The sequence below is a fragment of the Cydia pomonella genome, chromosome 2 (assembly GCF_033807575.1).
Source record: "Cydia pomonella isolate Wapato2018A chromosome 2, ilCydPomo1, whole genome shotgun sequence".
Taxonomy (NCBI): Eukaryota; Metazoa; Arthropoda; class Insecta; order Lepidoptera; family Tortricidae; genus Cydia; species Cydia pomonella.
In genome coordinates, this window is record NC_084704.1 from 32188455 (window position 1) to 32211585 (window position 23131).

At 37.1% G+C, this 23131-nt stretch overlaps 1 protein-coding gene across 4 annotated transcripts in view; it reads right to left on the bottom strand.

Annotated features, from left to right (window-relative positions):
• LOC133515376 (uridine phosphorylase 1) overlaps positions 1-22191 on the bottom strand; it is a 37302-nt gene extending 15111 nt beyond the window's left edge. For 2 of the 4 annotated variants that reach the window (XR_009799016.1, XM_061847903.1), the window contains exons 1-3: positions 13575-13729; positions 10972-11159; positions 1013-1136 (exon numbers count right to left, since the gene is read on the bottom strand). Coding sequence is in view for 3 of the 4 variants with exons in the window: in XM_061847903.1 (XP_061703887.1) it covers positions 1013-1136; positions 10972-11150 (303 nt within the window). In the remaining variant the exon portion in view is untranslated. Of the gene's footprint in view, positions 1-1012; positions 1137-10971; positions 11160-13574; positions 13730-21751 lie in introns of those variants that run through there. The other 2 variants (XM_061847904.1, XM_061847905.1) reach the window with 2 other exon arrangements.
• Between the last annotated feature and the right edge of the window lie 940 nt (positions 22192-23131).

A 23131-nucleotide genomic window follows, 5' to 3' on the forward strand; every position in this document is an offset into this window, starting at 1 on the left:
GTACTCAACACTCAAGCCACAGCCAAGCAAGCCTGCCAAGTTTGTACAGAATTAGCTTAGACTGACTATATCAATGGGTAGGTAGAGCATTAGGTATACTATATACTACGTAATTAGAAAATAAAGATTGATTTCGCCCACGTTTCTGTCTATGGCTGATCATCTCAGTGAAATATTAAAAGTTTGCTTGTTTCCATTATTATTCAATATGCTTGAGAAAATATGAGGCTTAATAGCCAGTTTTTATATCCAGATTTTAATCTGAAAAAAAGACGCATTATCGCATAGAATGCTATAAATGTGTCAATGAATTTAAGAATACTATTAAATAGCTAAGTATATTCTGCAGCGTCATCTATGCTATGATTACTAAGAGATCATTTACACGTCGGCTTTATAAATAAATAATAAAAAACAAGTGAAGTTTCACAATTATTTTGGTCCATTGTTTTCAGTAAAGTTAGGCAGACCGCTAGCCAGCAGTAAAATTAAAAACAGGAGGTTTGCAGTTAAGCAAAGTTTTAAAGTTCAGTCGCCCGTAATTTATACGTGACTAGCAACGTCGTCTTTTCACGTCTTTGTTTTATACCTACTTTGGTACATCAACTGGATAAATGGATATGGATAATGGAATGGATGGATGGATAAATTATAACGTTTGCTGTCTTAAAGATGGTACAAAACATCTTACACTTATAGAACGCAAGACTCGGTTTTTTTCTGTATTTTTTTTGAGCCAAAATATAGACGAAAGCTAGGGATATTAATGAACAGATATTTATATCCGATTTGACGATATGAGGCTCTTGCAGACGTGTCAAATGGACAATGGCGAGAATTAGGCACAGATTTCTGCAGACAGATATATACGTACATCCCTGGCTAAGACGTCTATCTACTGTACGTGTACTGTATTTATAAAATCCGACCCTGGATTTTGAGACATCAATATGAAAATATCTCTAGGCATCAGTTCTTGTGAGTCAATGTGTAGTTTCAATGTCGTATTTACCTTAACGTCGCCGAACATCTCGACGAGATCGTGCGAGCCGCTGCCGAGCGCCAGGTGGTACAGGATGTCCTGGTCCATGAGCTCGATGTTGGGGTTCCGTAGCCGCACCGTGCCATCTGGATATCTGTAGGGGCAGAACACACATGAGATTAGATTGTTTGAAGAGTCACTGGAGGCAAGAGACATTTATTCTGTAGGGGAAAAGTAGGAAATGAACCGTCAATATTGTATTTTTTTTATTTAGGTTTAAGTAATATTAATAAATAACACTCACACCTTTGTCACTGTGCACAGTAAAACCGTCCTTAATTTTTGTTATACACTCATCCTAAGGCCCTACAATACAATACAAATCCTCTATATTAAACAACCTCAAAATAACATTTACAGAGAGACATACATAGTACACCTACCTACCTATTGTATTTAAGCCTACCTATTGTAAGATTTGTAAAGTACCTATATGTTTGTACCTATTGTAAGTTCTGACAATAAAGGAAGCTTATCTTATTTTAAGAGTGACAAAAATAACTTCATAAGGAAAGGTGTGCCTAAATACTATTTATATAGGTGTAATTTTAGTCACAAATTATAATACTATTAATACATTCCGCTTTTTTTCAAAAATACCTACCTACTTAATCCAGCGAATATGATTTACGGCTGATTAATAAAACAACTGGCAACTCTTTAACTACATAGTAATTAATATCAGTGTATCCAGACAGAAAAGCGAAACAAATCCCCTTTCAGACTCCGTTGAATTATGTCCTATAAAACTCATGGCAATGACCTCTCAAGTTGCTCCTTATAAGAACTCAAGTAGCAAAATCACGCTAACTGATCTAATGGCGCACCGCGTCTCCGGTTATAATAAATGATTACATCGTGATGTGCGGTCGGCTACTGATGGTACTGTCGATGTTAAGCTGGTTGTAATGTTAACTTGATTAGAGGTGCAGACTGGAGTGCAATTTCATTTTGGTTTTCTTGTATCTCGTCACATCGCTGTTATCGTGACATGCCCGCCATATTCTGTCAAAACCATACTGAGCATTATAATTGTCGTAGCCAATGGACTTATAGTTTGACATGACATTTAAATTTCTTCTCTTATGAACTTGATAATTTTCTGATGACATCATGAGACACTTGCAACAAGTCGAAATTGTTTGTAAAATTTTATTTGATGCTAAAAAAAAATCCAATATATGAAAGAGAAATCATAAAATCGTTTTAGCTTTTTAGGGTTCCGTAGCCAAATGGCAAAAAACGGAACCCTTATGGATTCGTCGAAACTGTCTGTCTGTCTGTCACAGCCACTTTTTTCCGAAACTATAAGAACTATACTGTTGAAACTTGGTAAGTAGATGTATTCTAAGAACCGCATTAAGATTATCACACAAAAATAGAAAAAAAAAACAATAAATTTTGAGGGTTCCCCATACTTAGAACTGAAACTCAAAATGTTTTTTTCATCAAACCCATACGTGTGGGGTATCTATAGATAGGTCTTCAAAAATGATATTGAGGTTTCTTATATCATTTTATTCCATGCAAACTTCCACCGAAAATTGGTTTGAACGAGATGTAGTATGTAGTTTTTTTTAATACGTCATATATGGTACCGAACCCTTCATGGCCGACTCGCTCTTGGCCGCTTTTTTTTACTTGGTCAAAATATAACATAAGTCGCAATTTAAATGCAATGTCAAATATAATTTAGTGTCGCCGAAGGACAATGTTAACTAGATTATCGATTTGTATCGTAACATTAACCCCGTAGTTTTATGGCCTCAATCACAGTACGATAACGCCCGATAATGTGCCTATAAGTTTATCATAATAGGTTTCCTTTGTTTATTTATACTTGTTGTATTGATAACTGAGATCTAATGTTTTTTGCAAGAGGAAAATTCTACCTACTTATTTTATAGCATAAGACATGGATTACTTTAGTAGGTACAATAAAGTCTCGACAAAATTTCAAAATCGGTTGTCGTACTAGTGTAATACAATTATTAATTACATATCTTTTACCATAAAAAAACATTGTTTTTATTTTATACGCAAGATACTTAAAATTTAAATGATAGTTCGATTGTCCTAATTTGTCCAACTGATCTGTAATTTCAGTAAGAAATTTATACAAAATTGATTAAGGATGATTAAGCTGTAGTTAAATTGGCCGATCAAACTGCCACTTTTATCTCTGGGGCATACAAACAGATTATTTGTATGAACATTTGAATGACAATCAACGAAATTAACTCTTAAGCGCTTTATAGCTCTACATTTGAGTATAATCAGTGCGTCTATTTTAAGAAAAACTAGTTTTTATTTTTAACGCGGATCATGGTTGTTTTTCTTGTTTATTGACCAAGTTATTACTTGGTCTTAAAACTCGAAAATGTCTTAAGATTATAAACATCCAAATTACGCTATATATCATTTGAGAAACAAATTGGTAAGATAATTGCGCCGTGATAATATACAATTTTAGCGTCTACACTTAACAGGATCGTCCATACAAAAAGAGAAAACGTGATTTTTAGTACGTTATTGACACAGTTAAAAACAAGGTTTATAGTTTTCCTTTTTTTTTTTTAATTTGCAATACAATTTTTCTTTTAAGCCAAACCTATAAATATTATACGACATTATTACACAAATTGACTAAGTCCCACGGTAAGCTCAATAAGGCTTGTGTTGAGGGTACTTAGCCAACGATATATATAATATATAAATATTTATAAATACTTAAATACATAGAAAACACCCATGACTCAGGAACAAATATCCATGCTCATCACACGAATAAATGCCCTTACCAGGATTTGAACCCGGGACCATCAGCTTCGTAGGCACTACCCACTAGGCCAAACCGGTCGTCAAAATAAACCTAGAATATATTATGTTGAAGCGATCGACATCAAAATCAAAGTGAAATTGTTAAGATTTAGTTAATTGAAACCTTTTATCTCGAAATGGAACTTCATAGAAAAAGTACCGTTATTTCGCTAGGATCGCAAAGCTATTCTTCCCTCTTAAGCGCTTCACTACAAAGTTGACTTTCCTATCACTATAACGCTTCCACTTTATTTCATTTGGTTACTAAATGGCTAAATTGAAATTGAATACGTCTAGTCCCCATTGTGAAATATAAATAGTCGGACTCGCCCACCGGGGCTTCCGTACTTTTTAGTATTTGTTTGTTATATATAGCGGCAACAGAAATACGTCATCTGTGAAAATTTCAACTGTCTAGCTATCACGGTTCATGAGATACAGCCTGGTGACAGACGGACAGACAGACAGATAGACAGACTGACGGACAGCGGAGTCTTACTAATAGGGTCCCGTTTTACCCTTTGGGTACGGTACCCTAAAAACATAATTAGGCTCGCATTACCAGTGCAAGCGAGGTCTTCGAATACGTATCTTTGTTTCGGATCGCAGTGTCACAAGTTAAGCTGGTTTGAGAGCGTTTAGTCGCCTACCTTAGACGCACCAATAGAGATCAGACAGCTATTCTGTTAGAATTCTGTATTAGTTCATAATGAATCTTATTCCGTGCTCAATAGAGTAGTAATTCAATAAACGCTACCTATGCGGCTTGACCATTTTTTCATAGTGGCACGCGCCTTTGCCGTTTTTAAACAATAGATAAGACGATAATCCGTAGAAGCTCACGGCGAAAAATAGAAACTATAGCAAGTTTAGAATTTAAAAAGAGGCATCAATCGAGCAATTCTGCAATTAATTCAAAGTATGTACAAATATGTGGCGAATTGAATTAACAACAGCTAGTGTTACTCGTACCTACCTACTTTTGAATACTTTTATCTACTTTTGAAAGTTCAACCGTAATCACTAATCAAAGCTTTTACTAAGATTTAATACGTATTGTTATCCAACACTAACATAAGTATATTCGTAAACAATAATGCATGCCCTTGTGAGGTATCTTAACCGATTACAGGGTAACACGAGAGTAAAGTTAAGCCTGGAATGTAGAAGCAAATACAGGTATTATCCCTAAAACATACAATTTAGCCCTAATATATTCGGTGGCAATGTCAAATTAATTTAAGCACGGTACCGCAACACGCTATAACTTTGTCACAGTAAACAACGATTAGTCACCACATGCCATTAGCTCCCCGGTTAGTTTGCGTTTGAGCGACAAGGTTCCACACACGTGTTTAAGGTCTTCGCACACTATATCGATTCCACACTAACTCAACTCACTTTTGGTTCAGCTTAGTGTACGAGTGGACGACGCGTAGAACACCCGACAATTACGTAAATTTTGAACATTTTACTGTAAGGCATACAAGATAAGGCTTTAATTTCAATATTTACAATAATTTTGAGTCCGAGCGGCTGTTGAGTTGTAATAGTGTGCTAAGACCTTTAGGTGTCTAGACCGCAGTTCACACTTACTTAGTTAATTCAAAGTACGTATACAAACTGTTGTCATCGGTTACCGAGGGCATTCGATCAACCAGTATAAGTAAGATCTTTTTTTGTATAAATAAGAGAAGTATGACAAAATTACTCGAAACTGGAGGGGCCCAACTGGAATAATAGTATTTCCGCCATACAGAAGACCATAGCAATATTAAAAAAAATCGGCCAAGTGCGACTCGGGACTCGCACAGGAAGGGTTCCGTGCCATTACCTATAAAAACGGTTACCCATCCAAGTATACTGACCCCGCCCGACGATGCTTAAATTCGGTGATTTGATGAGAACCTCGAGTGGAAAGAAATATTTATTTTATTCTGTTTTTAGTATTTTTTGTTATAGCGGCAACAGAAATACATAATCTGTAGAAATTTCAACTGGCTAATTATCACGGTTCATGAGATACAGCCTGGTGACAGACGGACGGACGGACAGCGGAGTCTCGGTAATAGGGTCCCATTTGACCCTTTGGGTACGGAACCATAAAAACAACGGGTTGCACTCCGGGAGTGCCGGCAGAAGTGAAAACTTGAATATTACCGTTGTGCATTTTTGATATTTTGGAATGGTTAGGGAATAATTTTGCACGAATTGCTTTAATTATCAGTATAAAAGTACTATATTTATGTGGTAAAATACAATATTCATTTATTGCGCTATTGTACACAAACATGACAATTTATATTACATTAGAAATTTAACACTGCAGACCTATTACAATTATTTAACATTAAAAAGTTTATCTCTCAGAAAAATCAACTTCCATCCATAATTTCAACGACTCTACTGGCTTCAATGACACTGTAAAAGTTTTTCGATCAGGTGACGTGTCCGTCTTACGAATTTTCAATCTGTCGAATCTGTCGGTCACGTGACCTGTCGCGTGTTAAACATTTTTTCCCCATCACAAAAAGTGCACAGCGCCGCTAAAGAAGTTTTCACTTCAAAAATACTGCTACTTGCTCTGGCATCTACAGTCCGTAGAATTTTGATGCTGCATAATGTTGCCAGATCTCCTGAAGAAGCACTGTGTTATCTGTGAGCGCATGCATTTGTATACTTTTGTATACTTATAAAACGTACAACACTCTTGTTACACTGCTGTAGTTGCCAGCGTCCAGGCTGCGGTGCCCGCTAACCATAGAGTCCATAGATATAAGAAGTAAGCTAACCATAAGTTGGGACAAAGTCTTGGCATAGGTAAGCAATAGTTGTCGCGAACCACCTTACACAGATACTTATCACCTGAGGCTGGATGCAATGACAACCAAGCTTAATGCAAATATGTACGCGTACGTACCTAACACTCTCGCTACAGACACCAGGTAAGATTTACTGTTTGGCAACTGTAGCATAAACGGATTTAATTAATAGGATTTGCTTGGCAATTAGCATCCAAGTTGGCTATAAATTCTCGGGACAACAGTAGGTAAGTATAGGTAACATTTGCGAATCTTGGGGTCAAATGATACCTACGTCTTATGAACTAGACCGCATTGCGTGTGATTCCGAAAGATACGTGACATGAATTTAGGCTATAATTTGCTTCGATACCTGAAGAAAATTCGATATGGAGACACTCTGAGGCCGGGGAAAGGACATAGGGTAGTTTTTATCAATCATCATCATCATTCCACGCAGACGGAGTCGCGGGAAGAAGCTAGTTTCATTTCAACCACCTTTTCATATTTAAAGTAACATATATAATATCAACTAATAATAATAATAATAATAATATTCTTTATTGTGCACAACGAAAACATGATTAAATACAGTAATTAACATAAAAAACTAAGCAACAACAGGCGGTCTTATCGCTAAAAAGCGATCTCTTCCAGACAACCTTCAGGTAGTAGAAATTACTGTAAGGAAGAAATATGTATAAGGGTAGCAAATATAAATGGAGAACCAGAACAGAGGAAAAAAATAAAACAGCACAAATATATGTATAACATATAAATATATACATAAATATGATAAATAAATATATATATATATATATATATATATAAACATATACATACATATTTCACACAACACAGAATCAAAGAGACTGAATCGAATGATTAACGAGTTTGAGGAAGGGACAGATAGTGTATTTTGAGTTGAGCCTTAAAAATGGGACTATTATGGGATTATGGGATTAACTAAGGGACTTATGCTTGTTCAAATACTGCTCCTTGATACTTTCTACATATTAAGCTGAGATGATATTTACAGGACCGAAAAAATTATAGCCTCCCATAAAATATACCTTCTTTTCAGAACATTAAAAACTAGGACGAATCCTTGCTTCAGAGAAACTAAATTCTGAGCTTTAGAAGGCAACCCTTTTTTACATTATTTGGTCTTATACGAGTAAGTCATCATGTCACATTAATGACAATGACTATACAGTTGCGAAGCAAGGCTCTTGCCGGATTCTCAAGCTAATGGCCTTATACCGGTAAACTGCAAGGGTAACTTAATAGCTCTTAAACCGAGATTCTCAACTTTGCCCAGCGAAGTTTCAAGCAGGTCGTTAAAAGCAAAATTTGCCGAGATCTTGTCGTCAAAGTAAACGTTGTAAAAGGAGTAAACAGCGGCACTTTGACGCGCGATGTGCCGTATGGGAAAATGAATACCAGACCAGTATCAAATTGAGCTCTGATTTATACGTTATAGGGTCGAAATTGTCTCGTTTTTCTTGTATTTTTGTATTTTAAACAAATAAATAAAAAAAGGAGTGCTATTGCATGCCTATTTAGCTAAAAGTATAAAGGCGCAGCTGTAGATTACATTTAACTTGAGAATAATTAAAAACTAATTTCATCTCATACAAAAAGCTACACTCCGTCATATTTTTTGGGGACGAAAAACAAGACAACGAAAATAATTTTTACCCTATACTACGGAGTACGGACTCCAAGGCGAAAACAAAACAGGAATTTGAGAAGTATGAAATATTTCATCATTCATACTAATATTTTCCTAAAATGCATTTCTTAAATTATGTATCCATGATCTAAGTCTATTGCGTAGACATACCGGGTGGGTCCTGTAACAGGAGCAAAATATTAAACTATAGACCTCAAACTCACCAACATTTGTTCAGCGCCTTTTAATAATAAAATGAGTTTTGATTTTTAGCACACTTAGTTTATTCTTATGTTGTTTAAAGCGTGACCAGCAACATCAATTATACTGACGACAGCGTACATTGAAGATAATACGTATTTAATTTGTATGAATTTGGGACGTCTAGAGACTTCATAATTTTTAAAAGTTATTGAACAAAAGTGACATCGTTTGAGGAGTACAATCTATGTTTGACTTATTTGCTCGTATTACAAGCCCCACCCAGTAGAATTTTGGTTTTATTTTTTTCAAATTTCTTTTTTGGTCCCATAATAAAAGTTGCTCAGTATGACCTATATATTCACCCCGTAAATTATTGCAGGTGACTAAATAAACATCCTGTATGTCACATAGCTCTAATGTCGGCGAATTAAGAGCTATGAGACATATTTTTGAGTAACTTGCATGGACCCATATTTTTCACTTGACTGTACGACGAATACCTACTCTTTCTTAATTCAAACCCATTTTTTTTTCTCAAACATGCAATTAAATGTCGTCATTACGTGCGTTATAACCAGGCTTCAAAGTATCATGTTTCGGGCGGAGCAACTCAGAACTGTAAAGGAATTTCATATAAAATTGAAGGCCTAGGCCGGGAAGTTTTTTTTTATAATTTTGATGTAAACATGGCATTGCTGGATTATATATATTTTTCCTTTTTTTCTTTTCTTATGTTTTTTTATTATTACTTGGGGGTTATTATTACTTATCCAGCAAGCGTTTTTTTCCGGCGTCTGCAGTAAATGCAGTACAATTAACTTATGAACGGAAATAAAATAAAGTTACCCAATGACTTTGGAGTACCTGGTGTACTACACCACGACTATTTAAATAAGTTGAAAAGTTACGTTTGCCGCAAGTGCCGCATTAAATGTCGCATTTTTCCTACCAACTGAATAAACTAAAAACCGCCAAGTAGCTACGTACATTTTCTGCGGTTCTCTTTGATTCCAGCCCTTCAAAATTAAAATGTTTCCTTGTTGCGTACGCGAAACGTAATACAGATAAGGAAAAAGCTAATGACGTAAATTCGTATTTGGTAAACAGACGAGTAAGGATAAAATTAAATTTACGGGTCAGTTACAAGCATTATCTTATTATCTGTTGAATAATAGATTGGGTCGACATCGTCATACGCCCACAATACAAATATGCTTACTGTATATATATATATATATATATATATATGATTCTATTATGTAAGCCATAGCGAAATATACGATTATTTATGATATGAAAATAATAAGAAGGCGTAAGTAGGTGGAATACATTTTATTCAGTGTGTTCTTAGCCATTGGACAAACCCTGAAATCCTACGTAGGGTTACATCTCACGTATTTTTTTTTATGAGAACAAAAAATTTCAAACAAAAGGTATTTCCACTAATCGACATAAAGAAAAATACTATATTTATCATCGAAGAAGGTTTCGTACTATTCTATGAGGATGTATTACCTCAGGAGCTACTAATACATATAGGCTGCTTGAACGCAAACTCAAAAAATCGTTTTAATTTAGGATTAGTAGTTAAGTTTGAAAAAATGCATGTTTTTTATGAAATAAACAGATTAATTTTTTTTTAAGTAAAAAATCGTAAGTTGGTAATTGATTCGTAACCACTACACCGGTTGTTATGATACTTTGTATACTCGTTCTAAATACCCTAATATATTTGTCCAATAGTTAGGGACACATTATATAATGATTAATGCCTTTGATTTCCACCTACTTCTTCGATTCGGTCTAAAAGTGTGACTACTTCCGCAAGTCGTTCTATTTTTCGTTTATAATAAAGTCAAAAATTCGAAAATCGTTTAAAGCTCATTGTACTGAAATAACGCAATTTTAAAAATGAAATTGAGATCCGTCGTGATACCCGTGGACTCAACCAACAATAAAAAAAGTAAAAACCTCCTCTCTTTCTCCTCCTCCTCGTTTCTTCATTTTCGTCGTCGGACGGGAAGTACTCTTCGTCATGGACCTTCCCACAGGACACGCACCGCACACGGCGTGCGTTTGGTATTCCCGTTGATGCCGTTGTGTCATACGACAAGAATAACTTTATAAATGGTAGAATAAAAAAATAACCTAATGCTCCTCGTCTCTTCATTGTCGTCGTCAAACGGGAGGTAATCTTCGTCGTGGACTATGTGGTCATGGGCATCGACAGGGGGCGGCAGAGGGAGTCACCTGCCTCCCGCTAGAGAATAAATTTTGTAACAGAATATATGCCGCTCCCCCTCCCTCTGGCCATCGGCCATATCAACCACATATCAACTACCTCCCTAACCCATCGGCTAGCGACGTTGTGTCCGTTGGCGCCGTTCCACATATCAGCAGAAACTAAATAAAAAAATAAACATAAAAACCTAATGCAGCTCCTCGTTTCTTCATCATCCTCGTCGGACGGGAGGTACTCTTCGTCATGAACCTTTCTATGTGGCGTGTGTTTGGTATGCCCGTTGGCGCTGTTCAGTCTGAACTCGCAGCTGGCGTGGTGCGTGCGCGCACCCGCCAACTCCACTTCCACCTCGCAGTTACACGGCATGTTTCAATGCTGGCCGGGATAAAAAAAAAGAAATATAATTGAAGGAAATCTGGTTGATATAGCCGCCATAATTATGATCACATGCAATATTTTTGTTACAAACGACAGGGCATGTATTTTTAGTTTAAGAAATTAAAAAGACCGTCAGTGAAAATACATGATCTTGGCCTAAAACGATCAATCAATAAAATCATTGAACAACAGTACAGAAGCGATTTCCGTTAAACAACAGGTAGTGGATAATTGACAGAAATAATAAGTACAACTCTTAATTTATGAAATTAGAAGTCCAATTTTTACCAAGAACTACATATGCGTTTAATTGAAAAATAAATACAATGGTATGAACCACCAAGGTTCACAAGAATTCAAGTTCACGCTTTATGACCTATAAACCCAAGAAAACATCGTACTAAAAATAAACAGCAATCCCCGCCTTCCTCGCAGGAATTCAACATTTCCTGGAAGCGCGGATATTGCCGGGGGCGGCGGAATGCTGTGTCAACTGGAGACGAACTCGTGTTGCGTGTTTACCTACTGAATGGGGCAATCAACACTCCTTATCAATTGTTTTTTTTTTTTGTTGCTACTATTAAATTTACCTTAATGTCATTTTTGTAATGGATTAATAGTTAGAGCATTGTAACGGTTTGCTAAAAAGTAATAAGACATTCACTAACTTTTTAATGTCATATATCTACTTATATCAATTTTCTTCGCCGATCGTATATTTATTAAATGCCAAGGTCAAGATGTAACAAAAACATGTTTATTGTATAGCACCCATCCAACCTATACTAGTTCCACTTTTCGAATTTTAATTTAATACTTTGAGAAAAGAAGTTGTTTCGTCCAACTACTAAGGTAAATTTTACATATTTGGTACCTACTAACTACAATGTCTCTTCAATCAATGTTCTGTCGCTTTTTAGCGATAAGACCGCCTGTTGTTTACCTCTTCTTTATGTGTTGTATTATTTGTACTGTTTCTGTATTGAGGTGTGCAATAAAGTGTATTTGTATTGTATTGTCTCATTAGAATAGGAATATCTACTTATATTGGTAAACAAGAGCAATCGATTGGTGGAAGTTCGTCAAAGGACAAGAACACTCGAAAGCTCTAATCAAAGGGTTCAACAACAAATTTGCTAAGGAGCTCTTAGAGCTCAAAAAACATAAAACCTGCGCGGTGAACAGAATATTGACTGGACACTGTAAGTTGAACAAATACATGTTTCAAATTGGGAAGAAACAAGATGCGACATGCAGGTTCTGCAAGGAGTCAGAGGAGACTGCAATGCACATTCTCTGTTCCTGTGGACCACTAATGTCAAAAAGAAGTACACACTTAGGGCGGCACGTATTGCAACCCTATGAGGTACAGAACATTACGGCCCAAAGAATCTGAAATTTCCTGGATTCAACGGGCATCAGTAATGAACTTTAAAGGGCTGTCACAATAGATCACTACCTGGTCGACGTGGCACTCAAAGGCCCAAAAAAAAAACCAATAATAATAACAATATAATTGGTAGCATCCTATTCCACTAGTTTGAGGTGTGTTGCACAGCTCTGCCCTGTTATGGCAATACACCGTAACTTAATTATTAAGTACATACCTATTTCGTGTCTAGATACGCTGTTTTGGCGTAACAGGGCAAAGCTGCTGCACAGCTAGTCATGAATGTACGCTCAAGGACGTGTAAATGTCAATGAAATATTCAATTTGCAACATGCCATGCTAGTGGCGTCTCTCGCGTACGGTTGAAGGTCATCAATTATCATTGATATTTTTTAAACTATGAATGTTGTTGGAAATTCAACAGTAAAAATATTGTTGATTGATACTGATAAGCACAGCTGTGTTGCCAAACAGACCTCAAGGTCGTGAACTGGTACCATAACTGGTTTACGGTATTTACTTATAGTGCATGACGGAAATATATTCATGTTTAACGAGCATGTATAGAAGTAATGCCTAGGAAAAATGTGATCAAAACTAAATGGAAACTATTGTTGAAATATGTTTTTTTTTGGTCTGAGTTTATGAAGCTTTCTTAAAATACTATGTACTTTTATTGAATCGTATAATACAGTAACAAACTAGATACCATATTTATTTGTAAGCAAGTGTAAAATTTGTATTTTACTTTATTTGTAAAATAATGACACAACTATTTTAAGACTATTATACGGCCACGTCTGAAAATATCAATACGAAAGTGACAAAAATATGTACACACGACTTTATTGCCCATATATTAAGGTAGTGTATACATATTTTTGGCACATTTTTCGTACCGATATTTTCAGACGTGACTGTAATATATTTTTTGTTAATAAACATAAACAATGTTTACATATATGCTTGTTTGTTGTGTAAACATTAACAAAAAAAAATGAATTAAGTAATTAAATTCTTACCTTTAATTCAGTAGTTTCACAAAACACGATTTTAACAATTTATAAACACAATCGTATAATCACGAACACGTTGTGCTAAGTCAAGTTCCGAGAGACGAATAGCGACTATAGCGAGGTCCGCGAGTAACGACTGACAACAGACTTGCAACCATCAACACGTAGTTTTAATCGCAATAGTCACACCCTAGTGGTAGTCTGCAGATACGGGCGGTTATTTTATATACAGGGTTTATAATATATAGGGTTATAATATATAGGGTTTCAATAAGGGCTCGTTGTTCTAATATTAATTTTTGCTACACGAGTATACAGGCTTTTATTAGACGAGTCAAAATTATTTCCGTTGTCTTGTTTTTTATCCCCAAAAAATGTGACAGAGTGTAGTTTTTTTTGAGATGAATTTTTTTTTCTCATGTAAATTATAATCGTTTTGTACACGGGTACGTCCTTAAACTACGTCCAAAAGAGAGATATGGACATTGTAATTGTCATCTCGCTTTGTGTGGTAGGGCACAGCACAGCGGATGTGATTCCCGATCTAGAACAGAGACCAACTGGGGAATTAAGTTAAGTTACAGAAAACCGCAGCCAAATAACACTAGACCTCCTACCGGTGAGTAAGATTGCCAGAGCTCAACGAGGCATGGTGTGGAGTGTTAGGGTCGGCAACGCGCATGTAACTCTCTGGAATTGCAGGCGTACATAGGCTACGGAGACAGCTTACCATCAGGCGGGCCGTATGCTTTTTTGCCACCGATATAGTATAAAAAAAATCTTCAGCTAGAAATACAAGCAATAACACTCGACTTTTTTATTTATTTGATAGAATACACAAATACAAGCGTGATTGAGTGGTCAGAAACGAGACAACGAAAATAATTGACCCAGATCCACTTTCCGAATGGTGGGAAGTGGGAACATACCAACGACAGGGTCGAAAGGAAGAAACTAGATGAGGCCTTTGCCTAGCAATGGGACACTGAAGTAAGCTAATATAAAAAAAAAACTTTAGAGAAGCAGCGAACACGGTTTCAGCCTAAGACTTGCGACAATCAACGCATAATTTAGTCGCAAGTCGCAACCAAGTGGTATAGTCGGGTCCGTCTAGATATTATTTATTTGTTAGACACGGGTTTGGACACTTTAGAGAAGCGAATGCGATACCCGACTGAAAGAATAATAAGAATGTACATAGTACTTAACAATGAACGAGTAATTAACACCCTATATTATATACCTATCATATAAGTAGTTAGAATCCAAAGTGATTTGTGCTTTGTTCTGTTAATGTTTGTTTCGGTACAAGTTTCGAGAACCGCTTAGCGATTGCGACGCGAGACGCGACAATCGACGTATAGTTTAGCCGCACACATGCTGTAGGGTCGGCAACAAAACAGCGATAGCAACCTATTTTATTTTTTTAATTTATCCGTAGCCTTGTCCTTCTTGCAAGCCTGTTTCGCGCTTCCCCCGGAAACTTCTTTTCAAGATGACTATCGCGACTTCAACCGTGAAGGCGTATTAAAAAAACAAATCAACCAACTTAATTTCGTATTTTACAGTACCAAATGAGTTTCTTTTATCAGAATTCTGTGATTGATGACGTCACTTAATTTACCATAATGTTTCTGTTATACCAAAGAGTTATCGATTATCTAATGTTTGTGGAAGAAACATAAGTCTAATTAATGTCGTGCTTCGAATTGGCAGCTGATGTAGATGGCTGTACGGGTGCGCGTTTACATTATGCAGAAAATCAGGTTGCCAAAACACTATTTAAAATTCGGAGGCACGATATTTTCTTTGACATTACATCTATTCTACTATCAATAACTCTTTGGTTTATTTATACTTATAATGAAATAATATAAAACTGAGTATCTAGACTGAGTACCATTACGAGGGTACTACTAAATAATAGTAAAAGATGACTTTGAATTTTCTACACTTTCCTCCTCACCGTTAATCTTTCATTTCATTTCATTTCGTTTATTGCAGAACCATGGTTACATTAAGGTGTTGACATGTATTGAGTGCATGCATGGTTACCCTGTCAGGGCATAGCAACATTATTGATATTCTAAAAACTACTTAATTACTAAAAAAAACCCCGACTGTACACCGTCGTTACGCCCCACGGTTGCATCCAGTTATCTCCCATTAATCATGCCTTTGTCGGCCGATGGTCGAATGATGTACGAGCTACTTTCCCAACAATATGCTGAACAGATTATTGATATTTCACTTGTATCCACATGATGAATGGTGGGACTAGAGATAGACTGCTCCCTGGAATATTTTCCCGGGAATATTTTATGGAAAACCTCATAAAATTTTGTTATATGCCCTAGTTACATTTGTTGAATTCCAAGTATTTAGCATGAAACCTTAAGCTGGTATGTTGATCTAGGAATTTTATTTCGGATAATCATGATAAATTTTTGTTATTTTTTTTTCAAAATTAGTATGCCAAGTAGGTAACTATTTATAAATCGTGTCTGCTGCTGTCACATTTCACATCATTGGACGTTGTGGTTATTTAAACGTGAAATGGTCAAGAACGGTGAAGATACTTATTTATTATAGTAAACGGTAACCTTGAATTTTATACATTTTCCAAATCATAACCGTTTTTGCCGACTGCTCTATACTCGTTACGTCCACGCTGTTGCATCCAAAATGTATGAGAGTCCATTAATCATGCCATTGTCGGCCGATGGTCGATGATGTACGACCCTTTAGTTTTCATACAGAATGCTGAACTGATTATCGATATTTCACTTTTGTCAACTTGATGAATGAGCATGGTGAAAATAGTGATGTGCCGTCCCTGGGACTATTTTCCCAGAATAGGGCCCCCAGCGCTTCACCTGGGTAAACATTACATTATAATAATTTTAAAAATAATAACTACTAAGAGATGTCTAGTCCCAACGTTTAAATTACCTACCTACTTGTTAAATCGCCAGATATGGCACCTGGGTGCGTAGCCAACGTACCAATCGTTAACGCTGGGTAGCGAACGAAACGCAACTGTCACTGTCGCACTAATTTGGAAGAGTGATAGAGAGAGATGACTACGCTACGCTACAGAGCATTAACAATTGGCATGCTGGCTAATACGCGGGTGGTATCGCTAATTATATCAAACGGAAATAGGTACCTTGTTTCTGCGAAACGTTACTTTCTATGGAGGTTAACACACATTAACTTCTCAATCCTGGTATAGGTAGGTTAAGCTGTTATCACACTAATGCGAATTTGCAAGTCAACTGGTATATGGACGTGACAGCGCTATGTGCGTGGGTGTATAGCGATGTCTCACTCGCATACCGGAGCGCCGTGCGAATTCGCATCCAGAAGACCGCCTAAGATACCGGGAAATTACCGGGAACGGCAAATTCCCCCGGCACATCACTAGTCAGGAAAGTTTCATTTAGTTAACAAAAGCGATGTTTACGCTGAATTAAAGACACATTGTTTGGTAAGTTTTTGTGAATTGGAAACAAGCAATGTTATGCGTGAATAGCAGCAATGCTTGCGATGTTCATCCCTCTTTTTTTGTTTACTCTTAACAAGTTTTTTTTTAATAGTTATAATTCTTATTTTTTATTTATTTATGTTACATTCGGTGAAGGAAAACATCGTGATGAAACCGGAATAATCCCAACAAGGCCTAGTTTACCCTCTGGGTTGGAAGGTCAGATGGCAGTCGCTTTCGTAAAAACTAGTGCCTTCGCCAAATCTTGGGATTAGTTGTCAAGCGGACCCCAGGCTCCCATGAGCCGTGGCAAAATGCCGGGACAACGCGAGGAAGAAAAAAAATTATTTATGTTACACGATGTCTGAGTGATATACAATATTCTCAATATATAATGCTGAGGCCATAGATGGAAGGACAGCAGGACTTATCACTTCCAAACAACCTTCGGGTAGCGAAAAAACTCCAAAAGATTTAAAAATTAGGGAAAATTAGTATACATAACCTATATAACCTTTTTCTGGATGCAATAGTTTGTTTCATACGCTCCAATAAAAAAAATACCACTAAACCTGGGGTATTTACCGGGTCCCTGTTACAGAGCCTACCCGGTACCTAATTATAATTATCTATGGTCAAACACACGAATCATTTTTTTATTTATTTAGTTGTGTTTTATTTAGTTTAGTATTATTCAGTTTTTGTATTGGACAGGACAAATATAACGTAAAGAGATACATACCTACTGCATAGTCATAATCACGGTACACACAATATAACAATAGGTACGTGTTTATGAAAATGATCGTAAAATTTCAAATGGCACATGTTCCTCTCATTAAACAAATTGGCCTGCACTTACCTAAATTAAATGATCACGGCAATTGCCGGTAGTGGCGACGAACGCGAACACGGCAGAACTGAACAAACATATTTTATGTTTGGCATTTTTATTATTATTACGCAGCGTCTTACGTAAGCGAACAACACGAAAACGCGAAGCGAAGCGATGTGGCGAAGGTGAATCAATCCTTTAATACCTATAGAAGTATCCTACGTAGGCGATCTAGTTGCGAACTCTAAGCGGGATGATGCGGCGCGGTATACATGCGAACATCGAGCGGCGCAGCGAGACGCGGCTCGGAAGAAACAAACGGTTGTTGCATATGGAAGTGTCCGAAGTGAGCGTTCTTGACGCGATGACAATGGTAGCACACAATACAAAAATCAACTTTATTAAATAAGAATAAGGTCGATATCTTTGTAGCATCAAACCCGCGCACGTGTATAACAGACGCGCCTACGACGAACAACGCCATCGCATCGCACCGCGTCGCATTGCTTCACGTTCACGCCAAGGACGCTCACCTAGGAAGGCTAGGACACTTCCATACGTATCAACGGTTTTTTTATACTACGTCGGTGGCAAACAAGAATACGGCCCGCCTGATGGTAAGCAGTCTCCGAGACTTTAGACGTATCCGGGTCCGGGTCCGGGGTTGGTTTTTGTTTCTTCCTCGCCGCGTCGCGCCGCTTCGCATTCGCGATAAATTCGCTTGGCGTGGGCTGCCGGGCCGCGCCGCTTAGCTTCGCGTTCACGAGTTGTTCACTTACGTAAGACGCTGCATTAACCGCGTGCTAGACGCCAATTCGACAATGAGAATTCGTTTCGCGGGGGTTTCCTCATGCGAACCCACAAAACGTCTAAGTAGTGACTATATAGGTAGATGATGAAATTGATGAGTAAGTGGAGTCAGACCTAGCTAACTCTGCGCTTAACTTTGCAATGACAAAGTGTGGAAGGATATAAATAAATATTAGGGGGTAATCTTACACAGATCGATCTAGCCCCAAACTAGGCGAAGCTTGTACTATGGGCACTAAGCGACCATATACAGATACACACCTATAAAATATACTTAGATAACATCCATAACTCGATAACAAATATTCGTGATAAACACGCAAATAAATGCCCTTACCGGGATTCAACCGCGGGACCTCCAGCTTCGTAGCCAAAACAACCATAAATGTCAAATATCTATTATATTATGACGCCTGTGTTATTGTCTGTCGCCATAAGCATTTCCATGCTTTTGTCACGTCAAAATCGGCGAAGAGTTAGCTTTGTCCGACTAGGTATATGATATATACAGTCACCATCTGGTGTATAGGAGCGGACGAGGTGTTCAAAAATATCTGAACTCTAGCGCCGTGACAATAGAGGCGTGTTCAGATATTCGCGAACACCTTTCCCGCTCTGATATATCTGATGGCGACTGTACCAAAGAAACCAGGTCCACCTATTCGTTATATAAATAAATAAATATTATAGGACATTATTACATAAATTGACTATAGCCCCACAGTAAGCTCAAGAAAGGCTTGTGTTGTGGGTACTCAGACAACGATATATATATATATATAATATAAAATACTTAAATACATAGAAAACACCCAAGACTCAGGAACATTTATCCGTGCTCATCACACAAATAAATGCCCTTATAGTCGTTCGATTTGAAGCTGGCCCGAAGCGGCTAATCTTTTGTCTATTGTTAATTATAAAACCGCGCGTGCCACTACCTGCGAAAAAAGGATCGTATAATTCTAATTGGCACCTGAGCGCGGGCTAGTCCATCGCTCAAAAAATCAGTGTAGGGGCGCTCTCCGACAACGCGCTTTTGTTGCGCATATCGAGGACACATTTTAGACTGGTTCCGTAGCGTTCGACTCGCCGGCACTCAGTAACCGTATAGGGACCACACAAGAAATCGCAAATTATTTTTCCATTTGTTCATTTTGAATCTTATTTCAATTTCCATAGGAGTTGTAATTAAATAACCGGTTAAAGTGACCGGGCCCTTTTTTTTGCAGGTAGTGGCACGCGCCGTTTTAGTTAACAATAGACAAAGGATAAGCCGTTGGGGGCCAGCTACAAATCTAACGACTATACCAGGATTTGAACCCGGGACCAACGGCTTCATAGGCAGGGTTACTACCCACTAGGCCAGAACGGTCGTCTAGATATAAGGTTTAAGACGTTGCTGTTCTGTTAGTGCCTTCTTGGACCTAGACTCGTCAGGTCAGTGACATCATGACGATGACGTATGAGTATTCACTCAACAATGATAGCCACGTTACTAACTGTAGTTCAGACAAGTTGAATGGCCCCAAATGTAAAGCATTGTTATGGACAAAAAAGTAATGTAGCCGCTGCCAGGTTGTTCAAGGAAAATTTAGAAAAATATATGGAATAGTTAGACTAAAAAATTGTCTTCACAGTTGAAATACTTTTTAGAATTTAGAAAAGAGATTTGAAGAATTTTTAAGTGATTAAACCTACAATGTTCTTGACCGGTGCTAAAAAGAATATTGCTTAGTGACTGATTAAAATAACAAATTTGATATGAGTATGTAAGTACCTTCTTACTAACCACGAAGAAACACGAGAGATATTTTGTAATTGACGCTTAGCGTGCAGTTTAAACTTAGCTTAACTATGCGTGGGTTACTAAACACGTAACTCCAGTAATTATCAATTGTGTTATACGTTGTCCTAGCTAACGTAGGCAGGTCCTATTATCCTTTTGAAAATACCTGTTAGTAACCAATATGGTTCACCAATAGTGACTACTGTTCTATAGTGAACCAATAATGACTACTGTTATTGTATAGTGTACCTACACATAATTACTTGAAAATTCAATTGTTATATAAACAGTAATATTTGCTCGGAAAACATATTGAAACTCAAAAATGCGCGTTTTCTCAGAGATAAGACCTAGCTAGATTGATTTTTCGCCCCCGAAAACCCCCATATAGCAAATTTCATCTAAATCGTTAGAGCCGTTTCTTGTATATATATATATATATATATATACAAGAATTGCTCGTTTAAAGGTATAAATATATATAAACAGCCTGTACTAAACAGTAAACGGACTATTATATTTACTTAGATTCGAGATTTTATAGCTTTTTTTATTACTCCTGTAGGTATAGGTTAACTGGAATAAGTTCGTCTTTGTACTACACAATTATGTTCTATCTGATGTAATCAATATTTCTTTTTTCTCATAGAATAAAGTGTATACTTACTTACTACCTACTTAAATCGCAATGTTCCGCAAGCTTAGGTACCACTTAGGTAAATCGTATTCTTCCGGATCACTGGTTTGACAGAAGGCCGTTGGTTTAAATCTAATGCTAGGTAGGTTTCGTAATTTTTTAAAGTGTAATTTCGTTAGCAAATACTCTTTTTAGTATTAAATTTAATGGATGATATTGGAAACCTGATTAAAATAATTACTTCACTAGGTACGACTTTGTCACATGCATATTTAAAAAGAAATGTCTAATTTACCTACGTCTATATCTTGTACACAACAAAGCAGTCAGAGTCAGGAAATTAAACGCATTGTTGGCGAGACCAACTTTCCCTCATTCTCAAGTGCGAAATGGGTCATGTCACCTTGTTTACCGAAGCAACAACGTAACGCGTAATTAGGTACAAGTAGGGCGCTATCATTACCGTCTTATAGAAATGTACTGAAACGTTCAAACAGGACGCTTTACTGCGCATAGTGACAGGACTTAAAGCAGGTTAAAGTCATTACGCGCGCTGATGAGAAGACAATGCTCGTTGACGGTTCTTTTCCTCGCGTTTTACAAATTACGAATTACAAATACTTACTCGTCCCGCAGTTCGTCGTGGTCGAAAGACATTGTGGCTGTGACACTACACTACACTTTAATATAATGTTTTCGGTATGTGCATGGATCGATGGAGTGGTACGCGGGTATCGCGGCGTGCACGGGCGCTGTCAGCGACTGAATGAGGCTGGCGAGGTTTTCCGCCCTAGGAGAATGCGCGGAGGGCTGCGCGCCGCCCAGCCTCTTAACTATGAACTAAACTGACCGGTCGTTAACCTTATTGCAACTAGATAAAGTTCATATTAGTCAGTTGTGTTACAAAAGTTTTCAACGCTTGCGAGGCGACGCTTATTTCCACAGGGCTTCCGAAACTTTACTTTTGAATACAGTATAGGCTAATGGTTCTTAAATCACTTTCAATATGAGTTGATAATTGCAGATATTTTTTACTAAGTAATATATATGCAGTGTGCGAAAACAACCTGCATACCTACATTTTATCTAAACACTTAGTAACAGTGTTAATAGTGTTCTATCTTTATAGTTATCTGGCCACGTTCCTACTGCAAGTGATAAACACACCCATATTTGTAGCTTTTGCCAAATGACGAACGCAAAACTTTACGAATGGGATCATGTAGATATTACGGTCAAAGAGATTTGAAACTCGTAACTTGTCACAACGTCAACATGGAATTACGAGCATAAAGCCAGGATATAAGAAGGGGACCAAAGATATGGCACGGCGCACGAAACTTGCGACTAAAAAAATGTCGTCGGGTTATTATTTTTTATTGGAACTACTCTAAAAAATACTTCTGTTTAAATTTTGCTTATCAGAACCCTCCGCAATATCATTAATAGCTATATTAAACTTAAAAACTGCTATGGTAAGCAGGGTAAAGATATACAAATGAAAACAAATGAATATTAGACATGTTTTCGTCATTTTTCTATCGATCCAACTTTAACATTTTAAGGTTTTGTATAGCCTGCCCTTGCAATATAGTCCAGTCTAGTTTCCGTGTAATTTTTTATGGCAATTGTCTTCGATTCAAACGAGTAAAATTTCAATATAAACTCTATTAAATTACCCCTTCACGTGGCAGGAACCGGCTCCCGGACAATGACGTCAATTAACTTTGAATTTTGATTAATAAAAATATAATCAAAGTTGTTGGAAATTTCAAAAATGACGTATGCTACTTGAAGGGTTAAAAATTGACACAACCCCCTACGCTATATCCCAAAAATATCTATTGTAATGTAAGCCACAAATTCCTTACATCTAAGCGCTGGTGGCCTAACGGTAAGAGCGTGTGACTTGCAATCCGGAGGTCGTGGGTTCAAACCCCGGCTCGTACCGATGAGTTTTTCGGAATTGATGTACGAAATATCATTTTAATATTTACCAGTCGCT